Source organism: Phaseolus vulgaris, chromosome 4 (genome assembly GCF_000499845.2).
Source record: "Phaseolus vulgaris cultivar G19833 chromosome 4, P. vulgaris v2.0, whole genome shotgun sequence".
NCBI lineage: Eukaryota > Viridiplantae > Streptophyta > Magnoliopsida > Fabales > Fabaceae > Phaseolus > Phaseolus vulgaris.
Window position 1 is genome coordinate 43,822,017 of NC_023756.2, and position 14,274 is coordinate 43,836,290.

Below are 14,274 nucleotides of genomic sequence, written 5' to 3' on the forward strand. Positions count from 1 at the left end.
TCCTTCACCATTTATTTAACTTTGAATACCAAAAATTAAAATTAGGATGTCTTTCAAAAATCTCACAAAACACATTAGAAACTAACCATGCATAATTTATATTTTAATCACATTATTTTGTATACATATGTAATGTTACTATATAATTTATTTGTGATGTGGTGCATAGAGTTGGCTAATTTATTGTTTTTGGTAAAAAATTCACATAAACAAATTGTGTTGGACATATTTAAGCATACTCAAAAATGGGCATTTGCAAGTATAGAAATTTAACACTATTAACATGTTATTAAAAAAAATTAATGCCTAAAACAGGAATTAAGTGTTGACTTTATAAAAGATATACTAAATACAATAGTGAATCCTAAATTTTATTAGTTCTTTTGTTGCAAAGATATCAATTGGGTTAATGTTTTCTATGTTACATCAAAATGATCAAACAATTATTTAGTATGAATAATTCTAAATTCTCTTACAATGTATTTCTATTTTTGTATAGTAAATATTAAATGCATTTTATATTTTCAAGATATTAAATTTAATACTACTATCTCTATAGAAAATGAAGAAAATTAGATAAGAGAATATAACATTATACCATGTAGTTGTTATCCTTTGGTTGAGTGAGAACAAAACCAGAGAAAAAGTAAAGTTAAAAAAGAAATTCTATCATACAGTAAACTACATAAAAGAAAAGGAAAGAGAAAACTATAAGCTAAAAATACATTTTCCCTTTTTTGGATGAAGAAAATTGAGAAAAGAATAATTTTTAAAATAAGAAATAACGTTTTTTTATGTTAAAAGAATGTAAAAATATTTAAATAAATCCTTTATGTCTAATAAACTTAAAGAAAATACATTAATTTTCTCTTTAATTAAATGATAAAAACTTTTTTTTTCTTTACACTTATCTTCATTTTGTTTCCTTTTATTTGGTTCTATGTCCCATTTGGAATGGGAAAATGAAATAGATAGGTTCCTAAACAAGAAAGTTTTTGCTTTGTTTACCTAAAAAAGAAGATTTCTGTTTAAACAAATCTCTTCTAAAAACGATGTTTATAACTATTAATTAAAAAGTTAATAAATAAATTTTAATAACTTTAAAAAAAATTATTTCTATATGAGATCAGTGTAAAAAGTTCTATAGAAGCTACCTATAAATTGTGAAATATTATGATTGAATAATGATAATAATAATATAATTCTTTTACATCATCAATATGTGCACACACAAAATTTTATTGATTAAAATAAAAATAATAATTAATTTTTATTTAATGTAACATTATCATCCAAAAATAATATTCAAAATAACTGATATTTTATTTTGATTTAAATATAATTTTGGTACTATAAATAGTTTTATTTGATATTTTTTTTTCTATAAAAATAGTTTGTTAATTTTGCATTTTTCATTAACTGTAGTAATTACGTTTTTAAAGGATATTTTATAAAATTATTATTATTTTAAAAAATAAAATTTATAGGATATGATATAAAAAATAAGTAATTAAGTTATCTATAGAAAATAATAAATAAATTAATTAAATTATACACATAAAATGATTTAAATACCTTAAGTTAAAACACTTCTATTACCTTAATTATTTATACTAATATTGTCATATTTAATTCTAAAAATTAACTACAATTATTGCTGAAAAATAAACATGAAAAAGTGTCTATGATTTTTATGTAACTATTTCTTTTACGAGGACTCAAATTTAAGTCTTTTATTTTCAATGCCTTCTTTCCATTTTTTTTATATTATGCTTTAATAAAAGAACTTTAGAGACACTATTTTTTAAATGCGATCAGAAGAAGTAAATTATATTAATTAATTTTATTGAGTAGTGTAAATGCTTATTAATTTTCCTTATAATGCAACACTTTTTTATATTACAATTAAGTCCAAATATATAATAATTGGGTGAATTTTATTTATAATATCTATAAATTGATTGTAAATCTATATTAATTGTAGTTGTTTTTCAACAATCTTTTGTAATTAAAAAGTTGTTTTTTCTGTTTTGCTAAAATGTCGTTTTTATTAATTATAGCCGAATAAACACATTTTAAACAAGAAAAAAAGAAGTTAATTTTTTTATAAATTAATATTAGTCTGTATAAAAAAAAATTCTTATATAATTTTGAGATAAATTATTTCAAATTTTTTCCATTTTATTTTATTTTAGAAACTATGATGGGTTCTTGAAGGTGTATTTTCACTTCTCTGCAAAAAAAATTGTGTTCTCCATGAGTGCTGCATGCTTCACGCTTGGCTAGTTAATTTTTGTTTTTATTTTGTTTATTGGTGGCACGTGTTTGAAAAGGGAAACAGCAACACCAACACCAACACCAACCAACCAGTGATTGAATTTGGTCACATTCTTATAGAGCTTCGAATTTGACAAAGGAAAAACCCCACAGAGAGAAAAAGAATTTCCTTGTGTGCCAAAACGATTGGCATATTAAAGGGCATTTATGTGACGATATTGTCCCCTGATGATGTGAGTTTGCAGTCAAATCCAAATCATTTTTCTTTTGTGAGTTCTCATTTTCTTCAAGGCCTTGTCTGTCTGTTCTCTGTGTGTGTTTGTGTATGGCCACTGAACTACCTCAGTGTTCTCTGGGTGTGTTTTTGTGTTCTCAACAGAAACCGGAGTCGCTTTCTCTCTGCAGAAAGTGACAAGAGAGAGGGAGAGAGATAAAGAGGGAGAGAGTTTTTCAACCCCAAAAGACAAAACGGGTGATTACTTGAGAAAAAAGAGAGCCGTTGAGGCTTGGAAGAGAGCCATTCAGTTCCGGCCCTTTGGAACTTGTATCATGGTTTGTCCCAATTATCGTTTCTTTGCTTTTTACTATGTTTTTGTCTAGGTTCTTTTTTTTTTTTTTTATGTTTTTGGAAATGACCCTGTTTGAGCTTTGAGTGTGTGTGATTAGATTGTTTGAAAATTTTGGGTTTTGAAATTGGGAGTGATGGTGGGGTGTGGTTCTTTTTGCTGATTTCTTTGGTTCTTTGAAAAAAAAAAGTGATTTTTTTATGTGGGGATAGATGATCGGGCTTATGGGGTGGGTGGAATCTATATTTAGGAAATCTTTGACTAATTTGGGTGTTCTTGTGCGTATCTATATTCTGAAACTTTGGCCTAAATCTGGGGGCGAGTTTTATGGCTAAGGATGCGGTAGTCCTTCTTTTTGATATTTTAGGTTGGGGATTTGTGGTTCAGTCAAATTTTACTTGTAGATTTTGTGTGGATGGTTCAGATAAGCCATGCTTTCAAGTTTGATTTTCTTTATTTTCTTTGTTCCTCTTCGTTTTCTTATTTATGTAGTTTTCAGTTATTGAGGTTGGCTTTGTATAGGCTTTAGTGAGGTTTTGGTTAAATTAGAAGAGGGTAATCTTTGTTATGACTGGTAGATAGAACACAAATCCCTTTGGGTTAATTTAATCGTTTCCTGGTTTTAATTTGGAGAAACCCAAGTTGAGGTTTCTCCTTTCCTGCACATATCTATTGTGTGTGTGGAATTGCATTCTTTGTTCATTTTTGAATTTTGAATAGTTTTCTTTAGACTTCAACTTCGTTTGTTCGTGAAAACCCAGAAAAGTGGAGGGGTTTCGAGTTTGCATGCATGTCCTATAGAATATGAACCAAAGGCTATCAGCAGCTAGGGGGAACAAAGGCTTCATTGTCTTTAATTGAATGTGCTTGCATAGATTGGATCAGCTAGAAGTTGAATTTGTTGGGTTTAGATGCCATCTGTTATTATGTTAGAATCAAGAAGGTGCATTCGAATATTGCGAAAACAAGGTTAGGAATTTTCTTGTCTGACATGGAATTTTCCAATGAAATTTGTTGACAGAAGTTAATAATTTTCTATATTGGCTTATTTGTTATGTTTGACATGCCACTTGGACCCTGGTTTTAGTCCAAGACAGTTTTATTAATTAATTATCCTTCAGCATGTCGCAATTTCAATTTGCCGCGTCGAATTTCTGATTTTTAGCCATTGCATTTCTGATAATGCCTGTCCTATTTCGACCATTTTGATATGAATATTATCATTGCATCTTTTCTTGGATAGAAGTCCCATTTCTGTGTGGCCATCTTCTTTTCAGATTGAAAAAATATGGCTAATTTATTGTGTTTCAGCAATGTGGCTGCTGTTTTTTATTAGTTACCCCAGTCATTGTTTTGAATGGTGGTGTTGTGTCGGAATTTTTCCAACAGCCATTGGCAATTTGTGTAGGGAGAGTCACTATTATGGCTCCATAAACTGCATTGACATGTCCATATGGTGGAATTTGGGCCTTGCCCCATGTTCTGCCACACCATCATTTGATAACATTGACCCCAGCAGTTGTTTGTTACCTAAGAAGAGAAATTAGTTTTGGTAATATGCATATAAGGTTAGGCACACCAGGTTATATGGGTTTAGGGCTTTTAATGCTGCAGGTTTTTTCGGGAATTTTCTTTCTTACTCTGTTGCCAATGTTTCTATTAGGACATTCTCTACTAAATGGCTTGTTCTACCTTTCCAAGGCCAAATTTTTTCTGCAAGCAATCCTTTTTTTGTTATTTTTGTTAGAAACATTGAATTAAATTGTTATTGAAAGAAATAGGCTTATAAAATAAGAACGTAAAGAAGCATGCCATTTTTTGTCTGTTTCTTTCACTAATGTTTTCCTCATGTTCTTATTTTTAGCTTGTAAGTTTCTTAAGTTACCATTATCTGTTTATAACTTAGATTGATCTCTAGATGATTTTTAGTTCACTGAGAATCATTACAAGTTGGTAATGCAAAGATTAAAAGTATTTAAACATCAATTATCTAGAGTAATATCTTGTTTATCTTTGTTTTGAAAATTGTAATTTATTTCTTCTCATTGTTTTCCTTTTCTTGTTGGCCAATCATTCTAATGTGGGCAGGCGAGGAAGATGCATTGTGCCCCTCAAGAGATAGGTAATGATAGTCCAAAAGTTTCAGAAGCAAGAAAGGATTCCTTATCAACAATATATCAACAGCAAAATAAATTCTCATCTTTAGAGGTGACTATAAATTTCAGTCCTGTTTTTCCAAGATTTTTTAATTATAGTTTGGAAAGGTAGTTGATCCTTACCTCCATTTTTTTTTCCTTTAAATTGAATTCTTTTATTCAGGGTTGTCAAGAATCTTCTCTTTCCAGGATTAACTCTGATAGTAGGTAAAATATTTTTGTGTGACTAGCATTTCTTTCATTATCTTTTGTTCTTATGGTAATATGATTCTATGATTAATTTACGTCTTTCTTTGGTATTGTCATTTGGTCTCCATGTAAAGGAGTTGCTCACTCTATTCTACGTTTTTGCATTATTCTTGTATTACCTAATTTTTTTATCTTGTCAACGGAGGAAATGGGGTTGGAAAAGATTGTTGCGTAGATGTATATCTGTGACAAAAAATTCCATGAGGTTGTCTGGTCTTTCTTTGCAATGAATGAGGGTTATAGAAGACACAAAGAGACCATAACACCCTTATTTGGAATAGCTATTACAATTTTTTTAATTTCTTCATAAAGTTGATGGCTAGTAATGGCTACATGATTCCATTTTCAAAAGTTTTGCCATTGTTTTATTGCTCCTTACTCTTTTATTTTTTATTTATGTATTCTTGGAAGTGATTTATGGTTAAGTTCTTCCCATTATTGACCAGGTGTGCCATTATTTCGTTCAACTTTGAGCCTGATGGAACCTGGAGAATTGTTGCCCTACCAGGGCAGTGTCTCAATTACATTAACTTAGCTTCTGGTGTAAATATGGATGGTGTGCAGCTGCTTGTCTCTCCACCGATTAATAGGTTGAAGATTGATCAATGTAAGGGCCCTAGAATGCCTCTTCCTTCCTATGCTTATTCTGCTAAATCATGTACAAAAAAAGGCTTTACTAGTTCAAATGTGCTTCGTCGATGTCAAAACAAGATTGCCAACAGAGCTTCTAAACTGAATGAATTACCTGACAATTCGAGTTCTCAGAGCTCATTAGTCTGCAGCACTGGTTTGTTCCCTGATAGTTCTGCAGAAGTTAATTCATCCAATAAGCATGCAAGTAAATCCAAGGAAGACGATAAGTCTTTGAAGAAAAACTCAAGAAAACGTGCAAGAAAGAAATTTAGACGGAATAAGAAGAAGTCAAGTGACAGTGGCTCTACTGAACTCGAAGTTCTTACCGAGGAATATGTCAGTGCAAGTTTGACTTCTGAAACCTGCAGCAGCATTGTTGGGGATAAGGAGGGCACGGCAGAATTTTCAACTTCTGATGATAGATTAATAAAATCTGATTGTGACAGAAATGAGATGAATGACAACATCAAAGTTATGGAAGCACCTAACAATAGTAACTCTTATCTTGATCAGGCAGCGATGTCAAAAGATTCTTCACCTATTATTCCAAGTTCTGCAGGAGAATGTGCCACATTTGAATCCAAGAATCAGCTTAAAGGTAGGGGCCCTGAGGCAGTCATTGATAGAGAAATAAAGAACATCCAACATGCTCAGCCATGCAGTTTTAATGATATACAAGACACTTTAGTGATTGATTCAGTTTCAGTTGGTTCCAGAAGTGATGGAAGTATAAATGCAGATGATATAGGAAAACAGTCCAACAAGGCAAATTGCACAACCATTTCAGATTCGCAAGACGGATATTTTCTTTGTCAAAACCTGACGAATGATATTCACAATAACTGTGAACATATGGAAGGGGTTATGCACAGTGGTCAAAATTGCATCAGTAATGATAAGAGAGTTAAGCAGAAGAGAACAATGTCAAACAGTTCAGGTTTAAACAAATTTGGGGGCGTTGGAATTTTGCACAGTCGAAAAGGGAAGGAAAACAGTCATTCTGTGTGGCAAAAGGTTCAGAAAAATAGTTCTGATGGATGTGGCAGTGATTTGAAGAAAGTAAACACTACTTTGTCACAACTTGCTTCCATTGTGGAAAAGGATCCCTCGGTTATCAAAGAATGTAATTCTGTTGGTGTACATGGTGTATCAAAAACTGAGGATAAGAAACAAATGAAAAATAAAATTGGTAAGAAATCAAAAGGTAAAATGGACTTGGTGTCAAAAAAGGGACAGAGCAATTATTCTAGGAAGAATTTGCATTTTAACAGGTCTTTGTCAAATGATCATGGGAAGGTTGGTGTTCAACAGAATGATATGTTGCATATCTCATCTCAGGAATTTGATCAGCATGGATTGATCAATGATTCTGGATTGAATTCTGATGTTCACTGCTTGCGGGACGGGGTCCAGACCGTTGGAGTTGAACAGGTAACATCTGAACAAATTCACAGTGCAGAATTTCATCTGGAGGAGTCAAATCCACAAAATAGTGCCTGCCATACTGTTGTAAAAACAAAAAAGGAAAGTATAGATAGTCAGGATAGCTCATTAGTAATGCCAAGTGAGAATGTCAATCAATCAAATATGTCTGTGGAGCTGTCTCCAGCGTCTTGCGATCTTGAAGGTGATGAGGTTGGTCAAACAGAGAAAGAAGTTTCTTCTGCAGATTGCAATGCACAAAACCAGTGCTCTGGAACTACCTTATGGAAATGGATACCAGTTGGGAAAAAAGATACAGGGCTGGAAAAATCTGAATCAAATATTTTACCACCGGATTATTTTGATGCATCCTCTAGTAACAATTTTAACTATGAAAGTAGTGTTGAACCAGAAGTGGTCTCTTCTGAAAGTAAGGATTCTTCACTAAATGCAAGCAGAACATCAAATGGCCAGAGTTACAACAATGTGTGCTGTCTAGGTGAGGGTGAGAACCATAAATTGGGTGGGCAGGTTGCATTTACATTGACACAGCATAGGGACAAGCAAGAAGTTTCTAATCACATGTTTTATGAAAGCAAAAATCAAGAAATGTTAGAAAAGGATTCTTACAGAATATCTCAAGCTGTGAATGATGCATGTAGGGCACAACTAGCTTGTGAAGCGGTGCACATGGCTACAGGTGGCCCAGTTGCAGAGTTTGAAAGACTACTTCATTTTGGTAGTCCTGTGATTTGTAAATCACTTGATTCAATCAGTTGTTCAACCTGTTCACACAACCATGCTGGTGCTGTCTCACTCTGCAGACATGAGATCCCTAACCTACCTTTGGGATGCCTGTGGCAGTGGTATGAGAAACATGGGAGCTATGGATTAGAGATAAGTGCTCAGGATCATGAAAATCCGAAGAGACAAGGAGGTGTTGGTGATTTCCATTCCGGGCGTATTTTGTCCCTTCTTTATCAGCAGTTCAGCTGTTTAAGAACCATGAAAATCAATGTGTAAATAGCGGTGAAAATCTTTCAACTTGTGAAGTTTCAGAGGCATGCGAAATGATTGATATTTCAGAAAACTCATCTACTGCCAGTCAACAATCAATATTTCTGTTCTCTTTCCTCAGCCTCGCAATCAGGATGCAAGCATTGAAACACCAAAGGAGACAGCTTCTATCAGCAATAGATCTATTCCGTCTATCAACTCAATGTGCTCTGGTGATTTAGAACTTCTTTTTGAATATTTTGAATTTGAGCAACCTCAACAAAGACAGCCTCTGTATGAGAAGTAAGATTGTTCTCCTTTATCATCAGAACATAATGGTTTTCAGTGTATCTATCTGTCTTCAATTTTCTGGAATAGTTGGTCCTTTCCATTTTGTTTGTTCCTTGACAGATTATATTATACTGAGTAATTTAAATAAGACCATCAACAAAATTTATGTCATTATACTCTGGCAATTAGGAACATGAGGTTTTCATCTTTTTCTTGTCCATAGAGTAATAGATGTTTTGCTGCTATAAGAAACTGGTTTGGTGGTTCAACACATGGTTAATTTGATTTGGATCTTCTTTCAGGATACAAGAACTTGTTAGAGGAAATATACCAATCCAGTCTTCAACATATGGGGACCCAACAAAACTGGATTCAATAAACCTGCGAGATCTTCACCCTAGATCTTGGTAAGTGATCTACATGTCAACTATATTCCACGTGCAAAAGAAAATGTGATTGTATCTGCCTTAAGATCAGATAATCCGAAGTGAGTTTTTTCTTGACTTAATTTTAAGTGATGTTTCAAATGGTAGCGCTAAGACCACCTGAATTGCAGGTTCTCAGTTGCATGGTATCCTATTTACCGCATACCAGATGGCAACTTTCGTGCATCTTTTTTGACTTACCATTCACTTGGGCATTTGGTTCGTAGAAGAACAGGTTCAGATTTGTCAACAACAGGTTCTTGCATAGTATCCCCAGCTGTAGGTCTTCAAAGCTACAATGTCCAGGTATGAATTATCTTGCATCTTATTCTTCCAAGCATTGAAATGAACCTTTCAGGTTGTTCAAGCAAAAAATTTTCCGGATGAGTCCATTGCAAATAATATTTTAGGACACATTTACAGTTATTCTGTTTGTGTGGCTGATTTCAAGATAATTAGAGCTTTCATTGGCATAATCAATCATGTAAACCACAGTTTATTTGGAAGCAATCTTTCCAAGGGTGGAGAAGTTATTTACATTAGGAACATTATTGTAAGATGTAGGAAGTATGTTGTTGAATGGACTTGTTCAAAATATACTTAGTTTGTGTACTATGATTGTGGTTATGTTTGGATAATTTTTTTAATAGAAACTTATAGGAAAAGAAAAATAACAAGATAAAATGAATCAAGCTGCTTCCATAAGCATAAATGAATTTTCAAAACTTTTGATATGTAATATTTAGCACTTGATGTGTGATATGAACACAGGGAGAATGCTGGTTCAAGCTGAAGAACTCTGCAGTAGCAGCAGCAGAAATGGTGGCCTTAGACGCTTCTTTAGTTCTGAGAGAACGTTTGAAGACACTTGAGGAAACAGCATCTCTGATGGCAAGAGCTGTGGTGAACAAGGGGAAGCTAACATGTACAAACAGACATCCAGATTATGAGTTTTTCTTGTCTAGGCGACGGTATTGACACCTAAGTTTTCTCCAAAAATAATCATGAGTAGTAGACCAGCTAGTTACAACTTACAAATGATTTGGCTACATTCATCTTATAGGATATTACTTCAAATAGGATCTAAGAATTGTTGATGGTGTTGCATGAGTCTTTTATGTCCTAGTTCCTCAACATAAATTCCTTTGTACATACATAGCTTTCTGCAGTACCATTTTTGTCTCCTCACTTTCGATTTGCTTCTTGTTAGACACTGCAAGAAACACTTGTATCGATTATGTGAGAGATTATTTGCAGTTATTCTGTATTTTTCCTCCCTGTAGTTCAGTTCATCATTCTTGTTTTTCATACCTTCATCTTATTACTGAATGCTGCGTTCATACAATATTACTTTTTGTTGCATTAATGTGTAGATTACTTCATAACATCCACAAAACTATTTGTCATTTGAATTCACTTTGCATCTTTTGTAATAAAATTTTAAGGTTTTTCATCAAAGTGTGTCATCCTCACAAAATTCTTAACTCTTAGCTTATTTCCTTGTAAACATTTTAATACCATTTAGTCTCTCTTTTAGCTCGTATATTCTGTTTATTGAAGCTAAATATCATAATTTGCTATAAAAATATTAGCAGGAATGCTTTTCCAATTTTGTATATGTTTTTTTAATTCAAGATAGTATTGTTATTTTTTTCAAATAATGGTATCATTTATATACAATTAGGAATATTTTTATATTATTAATTATACTAGAATTTTCAAATACCCATTTATCTTTTTTATTTAAATTATTAGTGCACTCAATTAATTAAATACATATTTTACAGCTATACATCGACCTTCTATATAAATCTATCTATATCTACTATTTTTCAGTGCAACCTTGACTCATTTTTTTTCTGTAATTTTTTACCCTTTTTTTCTATCTTTTCGGCAATTTCCCCTATATTGTTCATTTGATTAAAATTTACTAACGTTTCTTTTTTAAAATCTTTACTAACAATACGTTACAATTATATTATAGGGGTGTGTTCGATATACACTCTGAACAATAACACATTTTCAGAAACAACAAAGAAAATAATTGATTAAGTCTTTTTCAAAACAAAATTCTGAAATGTTGAGTACTCTATTTATAGAATAAATAAATAAATGTTATAATTGACAGAGCACTCACAACTTAAAGATATATAATAGTTATAACTGATGATGATGGAGATATTGCATGATAAAATTGTTACAATTAATAGAGATAGATATTAATATTTCTTATATGAGATCGGCTAAAGCATGTATATCTTATGAAATAATCGAGGATGTAAATGTTTCATTATTTGATTAAAAAAAATATGAATTAAATGAATAAGATCTTTTTGGAGTTTAGTCCTAACAAAATGACAACTGATTTTAATATGCTTTGTTCTCTTATGAAATGTGAGATTCTTTGTTATACATATAACAAATTTATTGTCACAATAGACGATACAAAAGTTAAAAAAATATTAGTATGACACAAATATTGTAACTAATGAAGTTCAGAAACAAGTGAATCAAGTGTTTTTGTATTCTGTCTCTAAAGAAGATCTGGATATTGTAGACTACTTTTTAGACTTCCATGAAATTAAAGAGTTTTCAATAAACACACAATAACCAAATAATCAATTATAGACCTTTTAGAATCAATGCAAGTTCTCCCATCAGAATCAGAAAAAACTTTGATAACAATTTGATTATTACTAGGAAAGAATAGACCAAGATTATGACATCCTTTCAAATATTGTAATACACGAAAAGTTGTTGTCATATGAGGTTCTTGTGGATTTGAAACAAACTCAAATATCAGACCTAGTGTGAGTAAGATATAACAAATGCCCAATCAATCTTCTATATTCACTAGATCCAAAAGTAATGAATCTTCACTTTCAAAGAGAGATGGTTCCATGTGAGAAGTGATGGGTTTGCAAGCCAATAAACCACTATTAGAAAGGAGATATAGATAATATTTTTGTATCTATATTATCATCTTTTTTATATTAGACGGTCTAGCATTGTGTTAGATGGTTTATGTTGAATCTTTTTTTAATTTGATTGTGAAACGATAGCGATTAGAGATGAAAATGTCTACAAGTTTCCAAGAGGATGTACCTAAAGAACATGGAGATCTACTTAAATGTTTTCTTGTGCGATGTTACTCATACAACCTCCATTTGATTACATTTAAGGTCAACCAAGCACAAATAACCAGCCAACCAAATATTTGTCTATATGGGGAGCGCCCTTAACGTATTTAAATCCCTTATACCAATGTTGGGGATCAGAAAACGTTCTGGATAAGCCAATCCGTAATGCGACATTCTATTATAGATTACATAATCTTGAATGTTATCCAAATCCGAGAGAAAGTTATGGATTGCACAATTCGAAAGTTACACACACATTTCAATTAATTCTAGATTATGTAATCCATAAGGTATTTGCGGATTATAGAATTCAAAAGGTATTTTCAAATCTAGGAATATATTTTTGATTTTGTAATCCAAAAAGTATTTCTTTTTAAATATATATTTCAGATTGTAGAATCTGAAAGGTATTTATGGATCTAGAAATATCTTTCAAATTTTACAATCTGGAGGAGGTGTAAACAGAAAAAAAAATACATTTTTTGGATTATAGGATTTGGAATATATTTTTAAGGACAAAATGGTCTTTTACCTGAATTATGGGGGTTAAGAGAACTTATGGAGTATGGAGGTGGAGGAAGAAATAGCTCATAATCAATGTCACTAATCAAGTGATTGATTATTTAAGTAATCACTATTATCTTACCGTTGTTTTAAAACTACATGCACACTTTATCTCGTAAACAATTGATTGTTTCATCTTTACTATTCACATTTTATTGATTAAGTGATGAAATATATATTAAATAGTTCATTGTGTTTAGATTTATTTTTTTCTAAAAGTGTTTGTAATGTTCCCTTAAAAAGTAACTTTCTCACATTTAAAAAAGAAACACTATATGAAATTGAAAAATACTCCTATATTAATTATTAAATCGAATGATCACTATTAAACAAAAAATATAGCTTATAGTAAGATGGATTTTTTTCTATTTAATAACAAATAATTCTAATATATATGACTTGATTTATTTCTTATCTTAAAACGTTTGAGTTTTAAACTCGCATCTCTTTAAATCTCATTTGAGAAACCCATTTAAAGACATAAAGGTTGAAGTTTAAAATAAAATTTTATATAGTAAATTTAAACTTGTGTTAAAACTTTTCTAAAAGTAATTGCAGATCATTAAAAAAAAAACTTGTATAACATGTTTAAATTATGATTAAAACTTTTGTAAATCTCAGCTTAAAAAATACAAAAGTATTTTTCTTAAAAGTATGGTTAACTCTCAAAAGTACTTTTTAAAAGTTATTTTTCACCAACCCAATCATCTACCTAGTAGTTTTCAAAAGTTATTTTTCACCAACCCTTCATCCCATATTTAAATATCATATGGAACTATTTTTTAAATTTTATTCTTGGTTGGTAATATTTATTAAATAGTAATATAAACACATTTACTTAATATTATTTAAACACGTTTCATTTTTATCAAGGTATTAAAAAAATATGCAAACATAACTCATATCATAAGAAACTCTCTCTTTTTACTAAAGTTAAGATTATTTTTTTATTCAAATTTATACTCATAGTTTGTTTTATGTATGCTTGTTATAATGATGAATTCTGATTATTTACGTTATCTTAGTTTAAAATAATTAAAAAAAAAAAGATGGCGCAAGCTTAACGCACATGGAATCGTCGTTATCAAACTTAAATAATCCTTAAAATAATAATAAACAAATAACGCACGCCATCACCTAAATTTCGTTCCATTTCACTATCTAACTTTCACCTTATTGCATTGGATAAAGTTATCATGTGATTTTTTAATAATATTTAAAAAAACTAAAAAACAAATACACCTATATTTTATATTTATTGGACAGTTTTTTTTATATAAATTCAAGATACTTGCAATTGTCACATGCGACACATTTGTAAAAAGAAGTAAAGAAATTTCTGAAGTTGAGATTGAGACAATCATTTAGTTAAATTCAGGTCAACTCTATTTTGTTTAGTAATCTAAGTAACAAGTAGGTTTTCTTTTTACATTTTTATTTTAAACATCACTACCAACCTTAATATCACGGTACCCAAAGTGTAACAAATGATCATATACCATCACATAGATAGAAATTTTGTGTTATAAAAAAAGAAGAAAATAATAAATATAAA

General features: G+C 30.9%; 1 protein-coding gene across 1 annotated transcript; it reads left to right on the plus strand.

Moving 5' to 3' along the window:
* The first annotated feature begins 2,418 nt into the window (after positions 1-2,418).
* On the plus strand, positions 2,419-10,307 carry LOC137837830 (probable GPI-anchored adhesin-like protein PGA55). The gene is made up of 7 exons (XM_068646976.1): positions 2,419-2,546; positions 4,932-5,051; positions 5,163-5,206; positions 5,695-8,602; positions 8,893-8,997; positions 9,147-9,321; positions 9,787-10,307. Exons 2-4 carry the CDS (start codon positions 4,941-4,943, stop codon positions 8,324-8,326), a joined length of 2,787 nt encoding a protein of 928 aa, XP_068503077.1. The 5' UTR covers positions 2,419-2,546; positions 4,932-4,940; the 3' UTR covers positions 8,327-8,602; positions 8,893-8,997; positions 9,147-9,321; positions 9,787-10,307.
* Positions 10,308-14,274: the final 3,967 nt, after the last annotated feature.

Excerpts from the sequence above, each read along its gene's own strand:
- LOC137837830 (XM_068646976.1), top strand. The coding sequence starts at position 4,941 with ATGCATTGTGCCCCTCAAGAGATAGGTAATGATAGTCCAAAAGTTTCA. Across the intron at positions 5,052-5,162 it reads ATAAATTCTCATCTTTAGAG|GGTTGTCAAGAATCTTCTCT; the intron begins GTGACTATAAAT and ends TCTTTTATTCAG. Across the intron at positions 5,207-5,694 it reads AGGATTAACTCTGATAGTAG|GTGTGCCATTATTTCGTTCA; the intron begins GTAAAATATTTT and ends ATTATTGACCAG.